Here is a 25260-nt window from a genome sequence, read left to right as displayed (position 1 = left end):
CCTCAGTCCAATGCACAATACAACAGACATTAAACATTTAAAACTATTTTTAAAGGCTTATTTTGAGTCTTGCCTTAAAGGTCCAGTAGTTCTTGGCAGTATGAATAATATATTAATCAGAAATGAATCGTCATCCTTGTTAGGCCGTTTTCAGAGGACCAAACCGGTAAAAGTCATCTCACTGTAATGAGCACTGTTAATTGTTAAAACCTTTTCCTGATAATTTTCCAATACTGGCCCATGAGAATCCCAGAAAACTGTAGGCATCAATTTCCTAGCTGGTGGTTGACTTTTTCTTGCCATTTGTATGGTGATATCACTGACTTGTCACATAGTTTAAAAAAAAAACCAATGTGACAATGAATTAGCTTTTTGCACCTGCCACTGTCAGGTGCAAGTTCTTGGTGGAGAGCCATACTCCTGGTTCATATGTGGGTTTATTTCCATGCTGTTGGTTAATGAATATTGGATCATCAGAGCAGTTTGCTTGAGATGTTGATGTTCCCATATTTATTTACTTCACTCTGCCAAGTCAGTGGGGATGGAGTTGTACTGTCTAGAAACCTAAGACACATTGAGTGTCAAATAGAGTTTTGAGAATACCCTATCCAAGGTAGAGACTGTAATGATTCTTCCTTATTTTCTGCATTATATGTTGTCATACGTTTTTTAATAATGTTTTAATATGTTTCGTAGATCACAATGTAGATCACAAAACTACAGTAATCACAATGTTTCTATCAGTTTTTGAAGACTGATCTATTCTGTGCATTATGACATGAAACGCTGGATATGAAGGTTAACAAACAAAGGAAAAAATGTTGGAAGAGACCATGACATGAAGAGACCAAGGCTGAGTGAGAGAAGAGGTTTCCTGTCTTAGCAGTCTAACCTGTGATATTTATTTCCCATAGATTTCACTTTGAGTGTCAAAAATACAGAACAAATAGCATCTCATTACAGTACAGTAAGTTCATTACGGAAAAGGACTTTTAGCTTTCAAAGAGGGAATGTTGCACATTTTTTTACAGGATGGCTGGCAACCCTATTCCAGACCTCTATTGCCCATTCGAGAGCTTTTTTCCTAAGCATTTTTTTTAACACCATTTGGGTTTTTCAGAGTATTTATCTGGGTGGGTAATGAGTGTGGTAGGAAATTGGGGTCGTGGTTTTGACCAAGGTGAAAGAACTTCTGACTGTTGCTGAGAAACGTAGACCTGGAGAAAGCTTGTGTATACAGTATGTGGTAAGTTTTGTTGGCAAGCTTGTTTGAGCTCCTGCAACTTGGTTGTTTTAATACGACTGATTTTTCAAGGCTTTGTGCAACTGAGCTGCTTCTTCTTCGTCCATGACTTTGTTGGCAAAAAAACAAGCTACAGGTATGCAAGAAGTAAACATGAAACAAACAATAGTCAAACATGGGCAACAGCATGTATTAAGACAAGAGTCAAAAACAATTAAAAGATAGAATAATATGCAATTAAATGTACAAAATTTATAAACATCTGGTGGAACATAGAGTGAAATACTTTATGATTGGTAGAGTAAACCTTGAGTCCTTGTATACTGTGTGTGTTTTATTATATGAGATTGAGGTCAGGTGTAAAGAAACTGTTCAAGGTTTTCTATAGCTTTGTTTTCATGTTTGTTGTTGTCTCTTTGTGTGCTAGTTTATCCTAGTCACTTTGGATTCTGTTCTTGCTTTTTAATATGTGACTTCATGATGTTTAGCAAAGAAGATCTTCACTTGTATCTGATTGCTTTGTTCAAACCTGATCCAACAGTTCGTCAACTTTTTCGAGCAAGTCTGGCAGCAGCTGAATGAAACGGATGAGATAATGCAGACCTACAGGAAGTGAGGTTAGAGAATGAGATGCGGGTGAATCAGCTTCTAACAAGGCTTCCCTAAAGTCATTTTTTAAAGGAAGGGCCAAAGCTAGTGGGACGGCTAAGGGGAAGCAAATGAAAATTGACAGCGGCTTATTGGTGCCACCTGAGCCAGAGAAAGAAAGGGAGACCTCCTGTGTTCAACCCACTCTCCCTGACTGAGGCAGGGATTTTTTCACTCTCTCGAACTGCCCCGCTGCTGACATTGCTTTATTATTTAATGCCTATGAGAATGTCATTCCATCTGCCTTTCCTGCTGCTTACTTTGCTACATCATCTGAGGATATCGCTTCATCTTACGGCTTCACCACTTATGCCACCATGTCATCTGAAGCGTCTGAAAACATTGCTCCATGTCCTGCTCTGCCCTGTCCTGACGTCTCTGGGTCATCTGACAAACATTGATCTGCCTTCCTGTCCCACGGCTGATGTTGCTGTGTCATCCTTCTGAGATTGTTTAGCTTTGTCTTGTTGCGTAGCCTAGTCCTGTGCACAGTTAGTGTAGTGCCTGTTCCTGATTTTGTGATATGTTACTTCATGGAAGGATGACTGCTGTCTTTAACCCTGACTCCTTTTGAATAAGCTATAGAACAAAATACAAATCAAGGACCATGTACAGTACATGGACAATGGATACAAGGGAAATACACAAATAATAACACACAAACACTATAAGCTACAATATTAACAAAACTTAAAAACTAGACAATAAAATGTTAGCAATGTTGCAAATCAGGATGAAAAAAGATGAGAGATTGCCATCACAGGTAAGAAAGATTGTGGTGTGCTGGGGCTGTTGGGTAGCGTAGTTCAGCACCTCTTTCATGTTGCCATCGCGGCTGCATGATTAGTCCTATTTGTAATTATCACATAAATCCCTTTAAAGTTGGTTTAATTTAAGAACAAGGCTTTTAGGCAAATGTAAAACCTTCATAGTTTTTGGAATGGTTTTAAAGTTGGCAGATGGTTTCCCTCTGTTGCAGAAGAGAAGTTCATTTTTAAATTATCAGCCTTAGAAATCACCACGTAGAAATCATCACTCTCGTAGCAGCTCAGCTTCAGCCGTTCAGAGAAAGGTTTTTTAGATTTTTTTCAGCATTGTATTAAAATTCTACTTCTGACTGGCAGTGTAAATCTTACACCTGTCTTCTGCATTTCAGATGAAGGTCCACAAACCCTTAATACCTTAATCAGCTTTGCAATAAAATAAAAAGATCAGTCTTTGCAGTGAAACAGGATTTATACTGTATGCTTTACGTAACCTCATGAAAGTGTTTTGCAAAAAAATAAAATAAAATAATCTTATTGCACTATTCCCTATACCAAGGCAAAGACATTATTTATATATTTATTTCTATACTTATAGTGGCTTTACCCCTTAAACTCACAGCATTCATCAATTACAGTAGTCCAGTCTTACATTCCTTACTGTTGTTAGTGCATAGCTTTACTATTATGCTATTTAATATGTTTTAAAATATGTAACTATGTAATAAGCTGGAAACATAGTACTTTGTTCTTCCCTGACAATTTTAAATCTTGTTAATTTAAAATATTTCAGACTTTTTATTTGAATTTAAATTATTTAAATTAAGCAATCTATTACCTATTTTTAAATCGAATAATTAAATAAAGAAATTAACATGTCATTACATATTTTAAATCATTTTCAGCTGGTAAGGGTAATGAAGCTACAGATTTCTTTATATGGCCCAAGGTGCATGGACACAACAATTATACCATTATACATGTGTGTTGTTCTCCCCTAACTAATGCTACAAAGGATGTCTTTGTATGCTGGAGAATTACAATTGTCTTCACTAAAACTAAGGGGTCGAACTGTAACAATAGCCCCATGCAATGAAGATGTGATTGAAGGTGTGAAAAGGCTGGTTATACAGTAAATGTACTTGAGCGTCCTGCACAGGGCCTTGACCTCAACCACACTGAGGCCTTTTGGGATAAAATGGGGCCCAGTGCTCTTCTGGCCAAATCCCCACAGACTTAATGGAAAGCCCTCCCAGATTTTGTCTCTGCCAAAGGTAGACAGCAAATAACCCATATTTTATACTTAAAAGAATGGTGCTGAAGTAATTATTGACATCTCTTTTGTGTAACTCTCAGAAGTGTAATTTTTCATACATTGAATGAGGTTGGTCTCAAGGCATTACCTTCAGTGGTCCAAAGGGACAAGGCTGTCTCCTGGCATTATTTGAATAATTAACGCTGTCCTCCAATCAGAATTGGTCACGGATTACCTCCATTTACTGTGCTTAATTGGACAGCGAGTTCACGCGGCTTGTCATGGCAGCTTGGCCATAGTGAGGGGAGCAGATGGCGAATAAATAGCCATGGGGTTAACACTGAGTCCCATTTTTACGGCTCCCTTTGGACATTTTAGCTGAAATTTAAGTGTGATTATGTAGATTATATATGAAATGTTGGTGTGTAGGGTATAATATAATAATTTGGCATTACCTTTAAGCTGAGGCTTTTCTCTTATTTAACTCTCGTTTAAAATAGGGTTAACTTGTTCATGTACTTTATTATTTTTAGCGTTTTCACCTACAGTATAAGCCCCTCTTTTGTTTTTTCAGTCTTTACTGGAAAACCCAGTTAGTTTTTCCCGAAACTTCTCTCATAATGGCAGCACTGGTGATGGATGAATCAAATATCATTGAAAACTAGCAAAGGAGTCATCTCAGTCTAAATATTCTGTTGTGAATGTGAGTTTAACTGAGATTTGAGAGCAAATGGGGCAGGTGTGGGATTTCTCCAATATGAACATCCCATCACATATTACAACAATCTATTAAAAAAAGAAACCCCAGCTGTTCTGAATTATGTGTTTATAAGCAAAATTATTGTGCATATTGCAATCCTACTTTTGTTCTCTTTATGTGTGGGTTTGACTAAACACTGACCATGTCACAGTTGGTGACTAATGCAATGAAAGCGTAAACATCAAGGCAGATGAGTGTGGCTATTACAATATATCAGCATGATGAGAATCACTTGATAGAGAAACAGGCAGCTTTCCACAGGAATAAAACTTTTAATGTGTAGAAAAAGTTATCATATTAGTTTTTTATGAAGGCAGTTATTGCCCTTGTACATGACAGGAACAAGATTTATCCTGACAGACTTTAGATGAAGTGGCATGGCAGTGTTCCTAAGGTATTTCTGCTTGCCATGTCTTTGCTCCCAACTGAATATGCAGAGAGCTGGCTCAGGTGGTCGGCGTGGAGCCTCAGATTGTCAATTTAAAGAAGAATTTCTCAGAAATGGCAAGAGGAATGCGACAGAAATAGGACCGAGTAAGGATTCCAAACGAGCTCTGCCTAGAGCCGCTGCTCTGTATAATGCTGCCCGTTCTTGTATCAAACTAATAAATTACAGTCCATCCCTTCCATAGCAGCAGCGTAAGAGAGACTGTCTCTGAGAGAAAGAGATCTCCCAGATGTGACCCTAGGTTACCTAGCAACAGGTTAAAATCAGAAAAAAAACATCGAAATAAAGAGATAGAGTTGACCTCTGTATCTACATGCATTGTTATTGGTCATATAAAAAACTGAAAATATTCACTGTGTTATATTATTCAGTGCCACTACTTTATCTATTCAGAATGGCAAAAGCCTAAATATAAGGATGTCAGTGGAGAAGGAACTCACTGTATATTTTCTATTCTTAATAATATACTTTTAAAAATGTTTATTATGTAGAATAACAGCATACACTGAAAATATGAACAGCATAACCATATTAACTTTAGCCAACTGCTATACTGTAATACTGTATATGCCAAAGTAACCATCTTTACCATAACACTGTCCTTTATACAGTATATACTGTATTTTTAAAACATTGCTTAGATTTTTGCTTGTTTGCCCTGTTACAATTTGCAGAATATATTTTAAATATTTATAAGAATATTAATTTTAATTAATTAATTGAAAAGATTGATTGTGACGTCTATTGTTAAAAAACTACTCACCTCTAGTAATCTTTTCTATAAGCTTTTTAGGCAGATTATTTAAAGACAAGACATGCTCATTCTAGATCTTTGCTTAAAATAGCACTATAAATCTGGCCTACAAGCAGACCAATTCTTGCTGATTTCATGGTGTGCTCAGTTTTATTATCATACTGAAAGTTCCACCTGCGTCCTAGCGGAGCTTCCAGCCTCAGACAAGCCAGGTTTTTGCCAGAATTGTCCTAATACACACTCAATGCCCACTTTATTAGATGCATTTTTAGAGAACTGGGTAGACCTTGATCTCAACTGAAGCCGAAATTCTTCACAAAAAATGGCTTGTTTCAGGCATGAAAATGTCATGATGTTAGACATGGTGTTCTAGCGACTCTAGGACATTTTAGACATTTGATTAAATAATGCATGTTTTTTGGGGGGATGTTTTTGAAGTCATGATAAGCCAGCATGATGAAGCCTATTCTCTGTTGCTCATAAAGACATTTTGTAAAACTCTACAGTAGTGTTTCTTTTCCCTCTTAGGAAGATAAAACATTATCCCTTAAAAAAAACTTATCAAACACTTGTTTCAATACATGTACATACAGTAATAACATTTAGCTACAATTTATTTCTACTTTTTTTTAAGAATTTCTTTTTATTGATGTCACTTATGATTTTGAAATGTACCACATGAGTATGGTCCTTTCTGCCATAGGTTAACTATCATATATTCACTCACCTGGCTAAATATCATTACACAGTACTTACGTCTTAAGTGATCTATGCATCTGGATTTGTAAATGTTGAGTGACAGTTTCATGTGGTAAAACAGTAGGGCAGTAGAGTGACACCTCAAATCGCCATCCTTTCTGGTTATGTTTTCATTATGTGAAAGTGAACTTTTTCAGTTTCTTCTCACCTTTCAAACACATGACAGTAGGTGACTTGGCTATGTCAACTAGCCAAGTTTATATATGTGTGTGTGTACTGTACATGGGTCCCTGCATAGGCTCCAGATTAATTGTGACCCTGACCAGAATAAAGAGGTTACTTTAGCAGTGTGAATTTTTCGAATACAGTTAACTAAAATTATGACACATTTCACATTACATTTACTTTATATATTGTATAGTTCATTATTCAACTCTTTTCAGTAGTATAAATTGTTCCAGAGTGCTTGTTTCAGCATAAAACTTATTAACCTTCTATTGTTTATACAATTTAAAGCATAATGAAGAGATTAGTATTTGTGCAAATAATTTTATACTGGTTTCTTCTTCATCCTTATCAGGAAAGTAAATGCATCAAGTAGTCCAGTATTCTGGAGATTTTTTTTTTAACAAAATGTAATCAAACAGTTCACAGATCCAGGTGTTTATCATAATAAATATGTATTATGTGAGCCTGAGTGATTCTCATGCACATGCGCTGCAGAGCTGTTTTGCAATGGACAAACATGCAGCAATATTCTCAAGAGGGATGTTTCATGCCCTGACATGCTTTAGTACAACTCTTTCCCTCCTCTTTCTCGCTCTTTCTTCTTCCCTCATGTCCTCTAGCTTAAGTGGCTCATACCAGGTTTCAATTTATATTATGTGATCAGCTAATTTACACTCCACCACTCTCCCTTGGTGTTTTTCTGAGTATTGTCACCGTGGTGACCCACCATTGTCAAGGTCTCAAAGGCCACAAGAAAACAGTTGACTGGCAAACACTTGAACACATACACATGTCAGATTGTAGCATATGTTTTGAAGATACTACAGGACCATTAATAAGCAAAAGTGATTTTTGGAATTAGAGCTGTCGGAGAGTACAGAGTGCACTTTCTCTGAAATGGGTAATTTTAAAACTCATTGAGTCAAGGACTAGTTTCATCCATCCCTTGATAACTCATCTAGATGATATACACCAAGCTGCATCTAATCAAAGCTCACAGTCACATAGTGAGATAGAGTGTGGTGGAAATGGGAAGGAAGAGAGAGAGAGAGACAGAGAGAGAGACTAATTTAAAGAAAGAATTCATCATGGGGCCCGTCACTTCTCATTAGGGAGTGGTTAGTGGTCTGGGAGTGGCTTGGGGGAGGAAATTTTGTTGTTTTGTTGAAAGGCTGGCACCAAGAACTAGAGACAGAGAGAAAGAGAGAGAAATGGCTCGGATGAAAGCTTTGTTACAATAACAAACCTCCTCAGGTCAAACACTCGTTCCTCATACCTATGTGTCTATTTCACTTCGATCGCACACACACATATATACACAGCTGACAGATGTGATGAAAATGATATATTGCCTGAATTACAGTAGGACAGCAGTAAGTAAGCAGTGATAGACTAGAACTCATGATCACCATATACATCACCATGTACCAAAAACCCAATGTCTGGGTGAAATTAAATAATTCTTATAGTAACGTAAATATGAGGCTATGTTTACAGGAGTCTGACAGAACAGTTACATTTTATTTTACATAAAAAGGAAAATCATAGAATATTACAATAGAATATTACAATGGAATATTACAATACAGAGATTGTAAATGTGAAATAAAACAAAGGGAAAAAATCTAGATAAACATCAGTGTTAACATGTAACAAAATATATACAGTAGTTTTGAAACATTGGTTAATGTAAAGTCTAAGGTCAAGAAAAGCGGTCAAAAACTCAAAATTACTTAGCCAACAGTGAATTTACCTTTAAGGAAAATAAAATGAAGTCCATCATAAAATGAAAACATACATACTTGTCAACATTTGGCTTTGAAAACTGATTTCTTGCTTTGTTGGTTTTAAATGTTATTAATGAATAGACCTTACTGCTGCACAATGTGACAAAACATTTAATGGCAATTTAAAAATTAACACTTTGATTTCAATTTGGTAAGCTTACAAAAGTTCTGATTTTCAACGCAGTGACAGCAGTACCCCTTCTGAACCCCTTGAAAGCCTAATATACTCTTATTCTGACCTTTAGAGAGCCATGTTTTTTTATTTGCCATGGATTTTTAAGGGCCGTTCGAGTAATGAAAACACTTCGCAAGCACAGCGTCATTGCAGATGTCAGCATTTATTAAACCGACTATTTAACTAATCTGAAAATATATATAGTACACTACATATATTACAATTATGAAACAGAACCAGAAATGGGAGAATATAAATAGTGGGAACTACAATGGTGAGGATAAAGACATTAATGATAATTGATGCAAGATACAGTACTGTGAAGTGCAAGATATCTTAAATAATGATGCTAATTAACTGAATTCAGAAAATTAACTGAACATACCTGTGGAATTGAAGCAAGAGACTGCAAGCAACCACTTCAACTTAAAAAGTCCCAAAACTGTCCAATAAGTCCAATGAACACAAAGGCTCAAAGCAGCCGCAACCTTGAAATAATGTGACCTGAAACTACAGATACCACAACAGAGATGACAACAATAAACCTGTGAACCCCAGAAGCTTATATAATGATATTAATCAGAAACCTAAATACCTGTGGAAGTGAAGCATGAGGGAGGTACCATGTCAACTTAAAAGATCCAAAACACAAAATCAAAACCACATAAAGGACAACAGTGGTTGAATGTCACTAGGAGCAATCTCTTTTAAGGCTCCTGGAATTGTCCATACTTACCGCCATACCCTACCTTATAAAAGGACTGGACTTGAGAGATCCTTTATAGAGAAGATTATAGAGATCCTGTGCAACCATATTACATTTGAAAAACATATTTTGTAGGTCTACTTGTATTGCTCGGTTAAACACAGTTTTGTGTACTATGACTATTTATTTTTCATTTCATAAGACCAGCTCACTCCTGTAATATTTGAGTTAAACTGCTATAATCATTTTTAGCTCTTTATAAAGGTTTAGGAAAAATATAAAAATATTTTTATTTTATTTTGTTTAAAAAAAAGCGATACCTGGTCTTTACAATGAAAGAAAAAAATCAACTTATTTTCTCTCTTACTACACATTTATAATTGTGCATCTATAATTGTTAGTTAAACTATTGAAATCTGTTGCTAGCATCAATCATTAGGTTGGTAATGTTCATCATTACCATTTCTCAATTCTAAATCCATAATTTATTTAAACATGCCACACGAAAGAATGTATCATTATAATTTAAAAGGTGGTTAAAGGGTGGTTTAGGAAACATATTTTGAGAAGGTTTAAAAACAGTTTACTACAAAGATGTTTATTTTATCTTTCAGAGCATGGTGGCACTGGAAAATGGCTTTTAACCTGTGTCCATTCTTATTTTTATTAATAAACCCTCAGTTCAGGCGCCTCCCGTTTAGGAAGCAGCAGAGGAGGAGAGAATAACAAAAGACCAGAATGCTTGTTAGAGAAAAACAGATGGCCTTTAAACTCACTGCAGACCCCAAGGGAAAGTGTATAGAATCACTATTTACACTTCAGATGTGTGTGGGGGGGAGGGGATACTTGTTGGTGGGTAAAAAGTGAGAAAAACCAAGTGTGTGGGGGTATTTTTTTTTTATCAATGTGCATCTGTAAGCTCATATTTTTTATGAATGCGCATCACTTACACACATTTACAGACACACATCACTGTGTAATAAAATATCCAATCTGACGTGGCATTATTTCTATCGTGTTTTCTTTGCTTCAGTTATTTACACTTTAAATATTGGTTATGGCCAGTATGACCACTGAACGGTAATCTCTTCACACCCTGAAAAAAAAAGATGTATAATGAGACCATGCTCAATTTAACATAGATTGTAAGTAATTTTTTTAATTTAACTGTTCAAAATTATTCCCCTAACACACACACACACACACGCACACATTTCTCAAGGGGTCTCTCACAGGTGCAACATTGGCCCTGGCACACAACCTTACACTGGCTTCATCATCACTATGACAGACACACACACACACGCCCCCTTGGCTCAGCTGATCTCCACCTGAGCCCACTACAGCAGTGAAGAGAGAGGAAGGAAGACAGGGCTCTGACCTAAACTCACTCACCACAGTACCTTATTCTCCCCATTTCCTGCTTTGTTGTTTTGCATGTCTGCTCATCATGGATATGGTATGCATTAAGCCTTACAATACAATAGCATGAGTTTCAAGAAGGACAACATTAAAACCATTCTGGATCAGATGTCATAAAAAAAAGGTTTTAATCAAGCCAGTTATTAAATAGATAAATTAGATTTGTAGATTTCTTTAGAACTGTTAATGTGAATGTGCAGTATACATAGAGACGCACATTTGTATTGTGTGTTAGATTGATTTTGTTCAATTTATACTTAAAAAGGATTATTCATTTACTTCGGTTGATTAAAGTGCTGCAAAAGTCCCTCTCTTTTTTATAATCAGATTATTATTATTATTATTATTATTATTATTGTTGTTGTTGTTGTTGTTGTTGTTATAGTTATTATATAATAATATTGTTATTATTATAACTTTTTCATGTTAAAAATTTTGCAAACAAATTTTACTGTCACATTTGAGAGAATTACATTCTTTTCTAATGTTTTTACTGGCAACAGTAAGAATAATGTTAACTTAGCAGTATATTTGTTTCAAGCATGTGTGTGTGCGCATTAGGGCCCAGTGTGTCCGGAAGGACTGAGCTCAGGTGTGTGGTGCTGATGAGCTTCAGCTGGCCAGTAATGGGTGCTGTCCAGTTCAGAGGTCACTCTCGTCCAGCTGCGGCTGGAGGAGCCTCGTGTTCCCCTTCTGTTCCTTTACACTGACAGTAAGAGATACACTTCTCCATCAGTTCCTTAATGATGTACCCAGGCCATGTGTGAGTCCACTGTTAAAAAAACATAAATGGTAAGTTTAATAATTGGTTCTATAGCTATATGCAAGCTAAATACAAGAGTTTATAAAGATTAGAGGTACATTCTCCAAGAAATAAAAATTGTGCCAGCTGAAAAGGCCAATACATGAAATATTTATGTTAAATCTGGACTCTGAGAAAGGCTGCATACGCACCATGTTGTTTGGCCCATATGTTTCACATCTGTGTGTTTGTGTGTGTGTGTGTGTGTGTGTGTGTGTGTGTGTGCGTGTGTGTGTGCGTATGTGTGTGTGTGTTTGAGTGTGTGTGTGTTTGAGTGTGTGTGTGTGTGTGTGTGTGTGTGTGTGTGTGTGTGTGTGTGTGTGTGTGTGTGCGCATTTATGTTTGTTAAAAGGACATGTGTCATGGTATAGCATGGCGGGAGAGATTTTTTATTGATTTAGTACTTAAGCTGTATTAAGCTGTGAAAGAGACTTCCATCAATCAAGCTGTCACAACATAAATCGATAGTCATGATTCAAGCAGGCCCCCTTTCACCCAGGAACTACACTGAATCCCTACCATGCACAAACGGTTGTCATGGTAGTGGTAGTCAAAATCGAGCAAGCTGTCCTGTAACCTGTAACAGAGAGGATAGCTAGAGCTCAATCTGTCTCAGTCAGTGTACAAATAAAGGATGTAGGAGATCTAAATGAGGGTTGAGACATTATTGAAGTACAGTGGTTGTCAAAAGTATTAAGACACAAGTTAAATTCAGTGTTGTAATGGCATTCTCAAAAAAAATTTATATATAATGACAATCAAGATAATTATATTGTGTGAAGTAAAATTGCTATACAACAATCAATATTATCAGCAATCAATATTAGTGTGAAGACATTTTTGTCTGGATCCAGCTGGGTGGACGGCTGCAGTACTTTGTTGTCACTTGTTCATTCAAAGCCTGCTTGACCGCTTCCTGAAGATCAATTCGAGAAGACAGTATCTTGACTGCTACTGCATTCTTCACCATTGTTCAACAGTTTTCTCTTGAGTTAAGTTTTGGAGATGGAGATGGAGACCTAAGGCATTTAGTTCCAAACAACTTTTTGGTACTCAAACCCGGAACTGTAAGTTAGGGAATAGTTAGTTAGCTGAGCCTAGAGGTTAAAGTAGAATACAGTAAGTGGAGACATAAAGAGAAACTTACAAGATTTACATAACTGTTTACCATCTCAATGGTTTATTCTCCTTACCTTTGGCTACATAGAATTATTAAATATGTAAAAATAGTACTGGAATTAATTTTAAACTTTAGTTTCTCCAGGTAAGGGATCAAAATAATTGGTTAATTAACAAACAAATCATAATCTATTGATAATAATAGTGTTTGTAGAACAGTTGAACAAAAGCAATATCACACCTGAGCTTGTGCTGTTATGCTGTACAGTATTATCAGCATGGCTATGATATCTTCAGAAACTCACGCTGCACCGTCATGCCTACAACTGGATCACAGCCTTGCTGATATTCATCAATGGCACTCCTTTACATATGATATTGCTACATTAATTTCTAATGTCATCTTCCTATAGCTAGGTGTTCAAAAAAAGAAGAAATCTAGACAGGAACTTTGGGCCTATTGGGAAATTAAGGTTTGGACTATACTTTTTTTTTTTTTAAATGAGACTGGAACAAAAAATATATTATTGATCCATTAGTGTTTTTGTTTTTATTAAATGTCTACTCTGAAACACTTTAGAGTGATTCTGTTTGCACTTTTATTGGAAGGGACACCTCTATGTTTCACTTCTCACAAAAATCTTCAGCTGCAGGGTGAGATATCCTGCTTATATTCATCTCTCTTTCTGCACATAAATCTTCCTATCCTTCCAGCATTATTAGCCAGCTGTCCCACAACAGAGAGAGAGAGAGAGAGAGAGAGAGAGAGAGAGAGAGAGAGATTAATTCTGTCAGTAAAATCTTTGCCCCTTACCCCCTTTCCCATACTGTTACCCAGTGAGCAGCACAGGGGGTGGGGGTAGATATCTCAGGACACCATATGCTCCTTTCTCACATCCGATTCCTACATAATGTGTGTGTGTATGTCATCATGGGGAGGAGGAAGGGAATGTGTGCTAATGTGTGGCATGTGCATCTGGGAAAAAAAATTTTTTAAGAAAAGGCATTTTTATGGGTGAGTATTTCTGGCACAAACACTAGACGAATACACTACTGTATGTCAACATACTTCATGAATATTAATGGTCTGGTGTTTGGGTTTTGTTTTGGGTTTTAACTCCTATGTATATTTATGTAACTTCAATGTTGTAAACATCTGACAACTGCTGTGTAAAAACAAAATGGCATTGTCATAAATAGGTGTCGCAAAAAAAAACTATTTAATTACAATATCTTCAGAGGATAATCATTAGATTTGGAGTGCTTTATTATTATTACTATTATTTCATCAATTTCGTTTCACTTACAGTATCTGGTCATGGGGGCCTGGAGCCTCTACCAGGGAACACAGGGTACAAGGCAGGATACATTCCGGATGGGATCACAACTCATTGCGAGGCATACAGTAAGCCCATGCGCACACATTCAAACATGCAGTCAAACTCTCCAGGCAATTTGGAAATGCCTTTTAACCTTCAATGCATGTCTTTGGACTGATGGAGGAAGCCAGGGTAGCTTGAGGAAACCCACCAAGCACAGGAAAATCATCACACACAGTGAGATTTTAACCCTCAACCCTAAAGGAGTGGTGGAAGAGTGCTAACCCCCTTAAGCCAATGTGCCGCCTATTTATTATTTTTTATTATTATTTATAATAATAATAATAATAATAATAATAATAATAATAATAACAGCAATAATAATAATTATTATTATTACTATTCTTGTTATTATTATTATTAATAATAATAATAATAATAATAATAATAATAATAACATTTTAAAGATTTGTGCAGAAGTGCAGGTGCAGATGACTATGACCTGAGCTCAGGTGATGGTGAATGATGTAGAAGGCTCCTATAGCTCAGGTGTGCTTCCACATAATTAGTGCCAAAGGAAGCAGAAGTACTGAAATAGACTCCGAGGTGAAACATTTAAGAACTTTCATGAACAGTTCTTCGGATTTTTTTTTTTTTTTGCATATCCTCAGAGGATATATCAGACCCTATAATGACTAAATCCATGCGCGCTGTGGATGCATGGGGTTGAGAAAGAGGCGGGGCATGAGACTCTCTCTCTCTCTCTCTCTCTCTCTCTGTATGTGTGTGTGTGAATGCACTAAATGTATTCCATCCCTGCTGTCTACTCTCACTTTATTTTTTTCTCCCGAACCGTCAATACCAAGTCTGGCACGTGTCGAATGTGTGTGTGTGTGTGCTTCCCCTAAACCAGCGTCTCGCGCATCCCTTTAGCATCCTGTAGAAAGAAAACAGAGTGTGGAGTTGAGAAGAATCAACGCTCACTTACATTTTTCAGTTTTCTGCGCAAAAGGGTCAATCAGCTGAACAGCGTCATTCCTCAGCATGCTTTAGAGACGTCAGGACCGCCGCCTGGAAGCTTCCAAACGAGTAACTGCTGTCTATAAATAAACGGAACAAACTTTGCATGGTGAAGATTTGCTCAGAAATACGTGCCTGGCTTTACTCTATTCGCATGGAAATGCATGGATGTAATACGGTATACTAAGGAATGGATGGGATACTGAAGAAGGTACAAATTCTCTGACAACACCCTGATCCTCCAGCTGCTCCCTCCCACTCCAGTCCCATTCAGCATCACATCACAGCTACTGGAGGCACAAGGTGAGTAAGTTAGCTATATCTATTTGTCAAGTTGTTTTTTTCATAAAAAAATGTTTTGTTACTTCATTAGCTGGATCGTGCATTGTCTCGCCTTGTTGTAAGAAATGCCACTTGACCTCAAGCGAGACTGACTCACATTTAAACATGCGAGATATCTTAAAAATCTCACTTAAAGAAAGTTTAACACCTACGTTTGTCGTTTGCGCTTTTGTCAAACATAGCGACTTGTGTCATCCAGTGTGTCATCCCGTGAAATATTCAGTACCACACACTCCAGCTCTCAGGAGCGTTATACATCCAGCTGCACATCATACTGTAGGAGTGTGGCAGGCAGGCTGTTGTTGCCCCTCTGTTGTTACTGTTGCTTCTAGAAATGCCAAGAGAATATAACTCCTAACGGCGAGGTGTGCTTAATAAATGATCAGGAAGATCAAAATATTACAAAATAAAATCTGTTGAATCTTTTTTTTATTTGTCTAGTAGTTATATACAGTCTAAAGTAACACAAGATCTACAATCTATATTAAGTACAATAAAATAAGATTAAAAAAAACAAGGCAGCACCTGCACATTTGTGACTCGAAAATGTTACGTCCAGCTGGCATTCATTCATTCATTTATTCATTCTGTTTCCTTGTTTCAAATTCTCGCTTTATAGTCAATTACTGTTAACTTTCCGTCCTTCTTGTTAACCTAACCATTAACTTATAATGCATATAAGAAGCAACGTCCCCTTCTTTCTTTCTTTCTTTCTTAGTGATAACCTTTCTTCATTTTAAATGTATTTCCGTGCATTTTTTCATATGTAGCAACTTTTGTTCATAATTAAACTTAAAAGTATTGACTTTTGAAGTGTTATTGTTGTTTTGAACCCATCCTCGCAGGTGTAATTTTGCCCTGCGCTTGATGAAGATGATGCTGAGTCCGGATCAGTCCGATTCTGACTTGATGTGGGTTCAGTCAGACCCAGAAACCGTCCTGAACGTTATTAAAGCGGAGTGCATGCCTGAAGAGTCTCCACTAACGGACGGGAAGCAGCGCGCGCTCGCGGCTCCTGCACTGACCCGCGAGGAAAAGCGGCGGCGGAGGCGCGCGACCGCGAAGTACCGATTGGCCCACGCAACCCGCGAGCGCATCCGTGTCGAGGCCTTTAACGTGGCGTTTGCCGAGCTGCGGAAACTTCTCCCTACACTTCCGCCTGACAAGAAGCTCTCAAAGATAGAGATCCTTCGTCTCGCTATATGTTACATATCATACCTGAATCACGTCCTGGACGTGTGACCGAACTGGGGAAGACATATAAACTATTAATTAAAAATGATCTATAAGACTATTTTGGGGAGAGAAATAACTTTGTCGATATGTTGATGTCAGCTCTTAGATGTAGACTACAGGTCGAGCAACAGGTCAGTAGTGATAGCAATCATAGATATTTAAGGGTTTATTCGGTTTGTATACATCTTTAAATATTTATAGCCTTATTACTTTAATAAAAGCATGATAACAGAATGATATAAATAATTCTTTAGTTCAATCGATTTGTATAACATGACAAATCCCTCAGAGTGTGCTAAAAATTACAAACTGGAATTTTTTTTTTTTATATAAAAATGTCTTCATAATAATTTTAAAGCTTTTCACAAAGGTCACGTGGTTAGGGATGGTATAGATAATTTTTGGGGAAGAAACAAGACTGGCACAGTGTTGAGCAGATATATACACACGCAAACAGTACAGAAGAAGACTTTTTAATCAAAGTAGGTTTCACACAGGACAGCAGTTTAAAATATTCAACAATACTTCCACTTTCATGCAATGCTGCATGTCATGCACATTTTAAAACATAAAAATAAAATGAAAACATTTGTCAGTAGTGTATTTATGTTATATCTCATTTACAGCCCCAAAAATCATAACACATCTTATTTTATGTTCATCTTTAACCAACATAAAATGGACTGAAGTAAAAAAGGCATACAGTACTTCTAAAAAAAAATCACCAGGAAAACTTAACACAGATATGAGGAGCCTGAAGTGCTGTAAACATTCTAATATCAGTTTTTATTTAAAATTGTTATTTATATAATGTTTGTGTTAAGAGTTGTACACTTTATGTGTGAGTGTGTTATTTTATTTTTATTTAAATTTTCAATTTCAAAGTTTACTGTTTAATTGTGCTCTTAAATAGGCCTGTGTAAATGTTTACTAAATGTACAGTTATTTATATTGTAAAGTTTTTGCGTTTATGTTTTTGCTGTTGCCCTTAGTTTGCACATTTAGATAGTTATGCTACGTTAGGCCTTTAATATCAGTAAGCAAGTAATTACATATGTTGTTGATATCAACATGGCAAAAAGATGCACTTCCTCTGTTTACATAGAGCTTACAGACATATGATCATTTCTTCATATAACTCTAAATAATATAAGAAAAGTAATAAGCAAGTTACTCTTTCAACAACAAAAATATTTCGATAATTAATAATAGGCAATACAAAGGATGCAATATTGTCTAATGCAACAAAACTGTCAATTCAAAAGATGTTTTTCTGCAGCAAGCAAAAGATTAAGCTTTTTTTATTTATTTTCTTTTACAGACAAGCTATTTTGTATATTTTATTTATTCACATATTCATTGTGAGTCTTAAATTTTATGGTACAAAATGTTTCATATCTGCTTTATATCCAAAGATGCCCAGTTAAGGGTCCTAATTGTCATTTTGTATTTAAAGAAAATTGAATTTCCTGTACTGTTGAGGAGAAAACATCATTAAAATGAAACATTAAATCAATTGTCTTTGGTTACTGCTAAACTTGGTAAAAGTCATGGGAAGATGCCATATATAGTTAAAGCACATTAACTTTTTTATTTTACCTAAATAATTAAATTGCCTTAAAAAAATTATATTGTGAAAAAGTGGTTTTTGTAACTGGTCTTCAATAAAGCCTCAGCAGTGCCCCAGACTGATCGCCTACATGCCATACCACATTGATGCAGTATTTTTGCTAAAGGAGCCCCGACCAAGTATTAAATGCATAAATTAATGATTGTTATACACTCATGATCAAAAGTTAGTACCCCTTCTTTTTTTTTTTACAGTAATTCAATGTGTTATTTTGTGTAAAAACATAAAAATCTGATCACAGCGGGTCTCAATATAAGGCAAATTTAGCCTCAAACAAACAACAACATACAGTACAACTTTTTTCACCATGTCATTACACATTTAGCAAAAATCAAGACAACAACAACAAAACCATGTTGGCTGCACTACGTACCTCCTTTCTGCTTCCACAATAAAAATTTTTTAAATTGATCTTAGGAAATTTTGAGTTACTTGATTTTTATATTTCATGAGCCATAAGCCATAATCATCAAAATGAAAGGCTTGAAAGCTTGAAATCTATAAGGCTTGAAATCTAATGAATGTGGAATATATGTAGGAAAAGTTTCACTTTCTTTCATTAAATCATATAAAAATGATCTTTTTTTTTTTTTTTTTTTTACAATATTTTAATATTTCCAGATGCATATGGGAAAACAGACTGTCTCTGTTTTTATTATTAAAGTGAAACCATTGGATTCTCTACAACTTTAACACACAAATGCACTTGTTTAACATTATGTAAACAGTGTTTATTTAACATCAAAAACAAACTACTGTATATGTTTATGTCAGTATAGGCCTGCATGGGGATTGTTATGGCCAAGTGCCCTGCTGTAGCAGCATACTGTATGTCAGTCTGGTCAGTCTGGTTAAGCTTCAGCTCATGAAGTGTGCAGGTCACCAGTGTTCATGATCCCCAACAGGCAATCTGTTCTCTCTGTAAGACTGTTAAACCTATGCATTGCTACACTTTACATCCATATTACCATATTCCCTGTTGATTGGATTACCAGCCTTAGAATGTAGGAATCTGACAGTGATAAGTGTATCTTAATCTCACTTGGACTATGGTTGCTCATGATAATGTGCAGAGGTAAGGCGTGTACCCTATATATGCAGTCGGATCTCTTCCAGATATACTGTAGATAGAGCTGTCTCATCTGTTTTGTCACTATTTAAACAGTTTTTTTCTTCTGGTACAGAATTGTTAAAATGGAGTGTATAGGCAGCAACAAATCTCCCAACACCTGGGAAGAGCTGCTCAGACTTCTTAAATCCTTCATTAAATTAAGAAGTTACTACTGAGCCCCCTTTACCTCTTTTTCCAACCTTTATAAAATGTAAAAAAAAAAAAAAAAAAAGTATGGAGATATTAGCCTAGAAAAAGTTACATGCTGGCAGAACTGACCAAAAAAGGCAAAAAAGTCTGATTCAGCACCATCCAATTTTGATGGAAAATGATGTGGAAAAAGTACCGTACATGCAAATAAACATCATAAGACTGTCTCTGTTTTTGGTGCTAAACGGTCCTGGGTGGGAATGAATAAATGCATGGTTGCTGGTGCAGAATTGGCATCTCATTAAGTGTGTCATTTCTTTAAGTTTAGTGTTCACAGGATAAGAGATCTGGATCCACTACAATCCAGACCATGAAAAAGCAGTTACTGAATATGAATGAATAAATATAGGTGGGAAAGGAAATGTTCATTTAATGCCTTTTAATATGAGGGGTGTTCAGGTCAAACCAGGTCTTTTGATTGTACAGAATCACAGAATACAGGTATGAGAGAAAAAACAATTTCTTCTTAATCCCCTGCTATAGTAAGACACTTATGCAAGGGTTTCCCCGTTGATTGGATATCATCAAAGGCAGATAATACCCCCCCTCCCCGTCCCCAGGACCTCTTTTAATGGCCCTTTGCTTTAATATAAAAGTATAAAATAGCCTGGTTTGATTACTAAAGATGTCTTGTTTCTGAACGACAGTGCTAAAACTGCCTATCTTGTTAACATACTGTTGCAAAAACTTGGCTTGCCGAACAGTCAAGACCTCACTCTACTGTAAGGCATTTTCAGGCCAAAAGGCATGTTTGGGCCATGAAAGGAGTACCTGGGAAGCTAGTGTTTTAGATGTGAAGTAGGCAGTCTGATCATATTTCCAGTGTACAGAGAAAACTTTCTACCTTGACTGTATCCAAGCACTATTGAAGCACTATTGAAATGCTGGAATTAGTGCATTAGTGTAGCATGAGTTTATATAGAGAAACTATATAACCGTGTTTTGTTATTCTGCACAATCAAAAGTCCCAGTTTGATTTAAACTAAACATATTGCAGTTTAAATATTTGACAATTTTTAAAAGACCATTAGTCCATAATTGCTAATTGCTAATTTCCCCATGCAAGGAACCCATCATTTCATGTTCTCTTCGGATATTCATTTAATGTAAAGCAAACTAGTTGGCCAGTTAAAACCATCATTAATCTGCAGTGTGTTGGAGCAGTGCTGGCATCTAGACCAGCAGCAGAAGTGTCATTCATATTTAGAAGTGAGTTAAATTATAATCAGGTCTCAATTTTTCAGCATTATTCATTTTCTTCACCTTCTATCCCATCCCATGCCACTTCTTCTATCTAAATGCAAAGGACCCAAATTGCTTGAACATCAGCCTATATCAGTGAAGAGGCTGTATGAAATTGTATATGGTGAATAAGTATGGAGGATTTGGAGATCATTTCCCCCCCCCCCTTAATAGTCCCACCATGAAATGTGATTATGCAGTAATGAGCTGTCATCAGAGCTGTAATAGAGTGGGCAATGAGTCAAGAGCTTTTGAAGAGGCGAGTTTACAGTATGTTACATGGCGCCATCTGCTGGTTATTAAAAGGAATCTGTATCTGCTTATTTCTCCTGACAAGTAGCAACTGAATTACCCATGTAAAAAAAATAACGAAATGCTTTTAACATGTGTGTATATATATATATATATATATATATACACAGCAGTTAGCACTGTCGCCTTGCACCTTCAGGGTCTGGGTTTAATTCCAGTCTCTGTGTGCATGAAGTTTGAATGTTCTCTCCGCTCTGGGTGCTCTGGTTAAGTTCAACGACCTCGTGTAGTGTGTAAGCATGTGTGTGCCCTGTGATGGATTGGCACCCTGTCCAGGGTGTACCCCGCCTAGTGCCTTAGGTCTCCTGGGATAGGCTCAAGGCCCCCGCGACCCTGAATACAGTATAAAAGGAGTATAGACGATGAGTGATTAGATAAATCAACCTGGGCCTGTGTTTGTGGTACTGTAGTTCACATAAAAACTGGTAGTTCATAAAAAGTATGCATTTTGTTATCAAAATGTTGGCTGAGGTCTAGGAATAAAAATATAGCAAACTCATGCATTTATTGTGTTTTTTTGTGTGTGAGAAAATTTGAACATGGAAAAAAGGGTTGAGATTTGTCGTACACAAAACATTATTAATTACAAAGATTGTTGAAATAAAAACTTCAGTTTAAAGCAGCACCAGCCACCTCGTCTGCCAGTTTCAGGTTTACTTGGATAGCTGATGACAGCATCTTATTATAGTACAGATATGCACCATATAACATCTGTTCATATATTGTCAGACTGCATGTACAGCACCAGTCATAAGTTTGGACTCAAATTTGGATTTATTTTCTACATTCTATTTTTAAAAGTAGACCTACAACCTTAGGTAATTAAGGAACAACAACAATAACAACAACAACAAGAGTCAGTAGTTTTTTAAAGACAGTAAGGTCAGTTGTTCTGGAATAGTTCTTGCTAGAACACTATTGTCAAGTGCATTTGTAAAACCAAAATGCACTTGACAATAGTGGTCCAATACCTTAACCACTGAGCTACCCTAGTCGGCCAGGCGTAGCTCAGTGGTTAAGGTATTGGACTACGGTTCGGAAGATCCCAGGTTCAAACCCCACAACCACCAAGTTGCCACTGTTGGGCCCTTGAGCAAGGCCCTTAACCCTCAACTGCTCAGATGTGTAATGAGATAAAAATGTAAGTCGCTCTGGATAAGAGCATCTGCCAAATGCCTAAATGTAAATGTAAAGCTCATCAAGCACCATAATGAAACTGGTAGAGGATGAAACTTGCCCAGGAAGGCAAGACCAAAACAGCATTTAGAGTTACCAGCCTCAAAAACCACCAATTAAGAGCACCCTAGATTAGAGCTGTTGTGAAGACTTTACAAAGCATAATTAGCCGACACATCTCAATATCAACTGCTCAAAGGAGATTATTGCATATTTTGGATACCATTAGCATCGTTTTAGAAGATTTAAACTTTAACCAGTCATGGGCAATCACGTTTCAGAGCAAAAGTTGACACATCCTAAAAAGCATAATCATAGTCTATAACTATAATTATAGAGTATATATAGTAGATAGATATAATATGATAGTATAATATCTTGGTTAATACTTGCAAATGTTCTATGAAATAGAACACCATGGGATTTGAATGTTGTATGAACACAATATCATATACTGTACATAAAACTATGCTGGATACATCCTTCTGTTTTACTTCCAAATTGACACTTCCCTTTTTATCTCTTGCTCCTACTGTTCTTAGCACTGCTCCTGGTTTCGGGTTCGATTCCCACTGCAGGGACTGTGTGCATGGAGTTTGCATGTTCTCCCTGTGCTTTAGGGTTTCCTCCGGTTTCCCACCACAGTCCAAAGACATGCAAATTACTGTAGGCTAATAAGTGTAAGTGTTGACTGGAAGCTCTATCAGGGTCGTACAAATGGGATAAATACAATATCCACCACTGGCCCTCTACAGGATCTATTTGGAATTTTTTTTTAACTATGATACTGTATATCTATGACTGACCCTTAACTACCAGTAACTACCACAGAAAAATGGTAGAAACTGGTAGAGGAAGAGGATGACAAGGTTCTAAACTGAACTTTTTGTATATTTGGTCATGAGCTCCTACAATCTTTGTTACTATAGTTTCCTGTGCAACAAAATCCAACACTTTTTTCCTTGATCTAATTTGCTGCAACTAATTTATGTTGACATACTACCAAATCACAATAAAAGCATTCTTTAATGCATACTTAAATAACCACTAACAAATCTGCAACTTGATTTATCCATTTTTTATTTAAAAAAAAAAAAAAACTGTGGGAGGTAGAGTTATAGTGTTTTGCAAAATCACACAGAATTCACACTGATATAACCTAAAGATTTTAATAAAATATTTTTCCATTTAAAAAAAGCCACCACTGAAGATTAATGAAATGAATGAATGAGGATGCATGGTGAAGAAACAGTTCATTTAATGCCATTTTTCTTAAAGTTAGGTATTCCTGTTATTGTTTCATAGCAATTTCACATGACCAGACAACTTTATATTATTGAAGAACCTCAAAATGAACATCCTACTTAGTATATTAACACACGTACAATTTATTACACACATCTCTTGTTGCCTTCCTAGTCACAAAAGCTAGAGTATTATCTAGTAGTATTACTGTATATATTATCTCATTATCCCTAGTGTAAGGTCTAAAACTGTTTATGAAAAAGGGTTTTCATTTATGATAATTATTAATAAATAATAATTTACAGCACAAATATGAATAAATATTTTATTATAATATTTTTTACAAATTATAATTATTACATTTTATATTGTAAATTATTAAAAAATAATAAACTGTTTAGTACTAAGAATATCTGGAAAACTATTTGCTGTTTCCATACACTGTGGTTATAAAGTATTTGAGGCTGCTACCCAGACAACAATGTACTCCCCCCCCCTTTTTTTTAATTCTTTTTTGAATTTTGGTTATGACACGTGAAAGTGAAGGAGGAAGTAAGAGAGCATGTCACTGGCATGTCACACGAATGTCACTTCTTTGTGGTTACTTCAAGGCCATGGAAGCACTTAATTTGAATCGTGTTTACAGTATCAAAATTGCTACTGAGAAAATTTAATAGAGATTGTAGTGAAATACTAGACAATACTGTCTACAATACAGCTAATGATCATGATTTTAAGTGAAAACTATTCATCAGCCAACAATGCACTAAAGTAAACAATAGGGTGAGCAGTATAGACCTGATGTATTCAGGGATTTAAAGAGACATTTTAAAGTCAAAGAGGAGCATCCATCATCTCAAACACACATACACTGATTTTGGATTTTGCCTCGAATGACTGATACACTATGTTCAGCCTTTACCTTGGTCAAGGTTTCAGGGTTGGATCGGGAGCACAAGAAAGGAATGCAGCCAGAATTGGACACTAGTCATAACATGCATGCATGCATGCGCGCGCGCGCGCGCACACACACACACACACACAGATTAACATGAGTTAATCAGAGATCAGTGTGTGTGAGGGTTTGAGTGAGAGTTTTCAGAAAAAAATAGACTACTTTTTCTTGTCATTTGCCTGATCCAATTAAGTGTACTAACTTTTTAAAACATATTTGTATACTTAAAGCAACAAAATACCTTTTTAACATAAAGGTGTGCTGCTAGACCAAAGTCTTTCAACTGCAGAGAATTACACACACACACACTTTTTTTCTGTACCAGCATTATCTGATCAGATAATGATCATGCTTTTGAGCAGCCAATGCAGGTGTGTTGGTTCTCATTAAAACACAGACATGTGTAGGTTAAAGGGGTAAGCAGAGGTCATCCCTGGTCTGTGCAACGCCCCAGGCAGTAGCTTCTGCCTTTAGAATATTGAGCAGAGGCAGTGTGTTTAGTTAAGTGTGCCTACCTGCAGGAACACAGACCGACTGCAAAATGAGGATCAACACCTACAGTAACATGCAACCAGACACTTATTTCTGTGAGAGCTGAAATCGCTCCCTCTAGCGGGGACTAAAGTCATTACACCGCCCATCTGCTGAAAGA

The 25260-nt window shown here is 36.4% G+C and overlaps 1 protein-coding gene across 1 annotated transcript; it reads left to right on the top strand.

Annotated features, from left to right (window-relative positions):
* Positions 1-15126: 15126 nt before the first annotated feature.
* nhlh2 (nescient helix loop helix 2) lies at positions 15127-16862 on the top strand. The gene is made up of 2 exons (XM_053497284.1): positions 15127-15452; positions 16337-16862. The coding sequence occupies exon 2, from the start codon at positions 16359-16361 to the stop codon at positions 16731-16733; it is 375 nt and encodes a 124-aa protein (XP_053353259.1). The 5' UTR covers positions 15127-15452; positions 16337-16358; the 3' UTR covers positions 16734-16862.
* Positions 16863-25260: the final 8398 nt, after the last annotated feature.

This window comes from Clarias gariepinus, chromosome 5, assembly GCF_024256425.1.
Source record: "Clarias gariepinus isolate MV-2021 ecotype Netherlands chromosome 5, CGAR_prim_01v2, whole genome shotgun sequence".
NCBI lineage: Eukaryota > Metazoa > Chordata > Actinopteri > Siluriformes > Clariidae > Clarias > Clarias gariepinus.
Note: the sequence above shows the minus strand (reverse complement) of the source record. Positions and strands in the feature narration are given on the sequence as shown.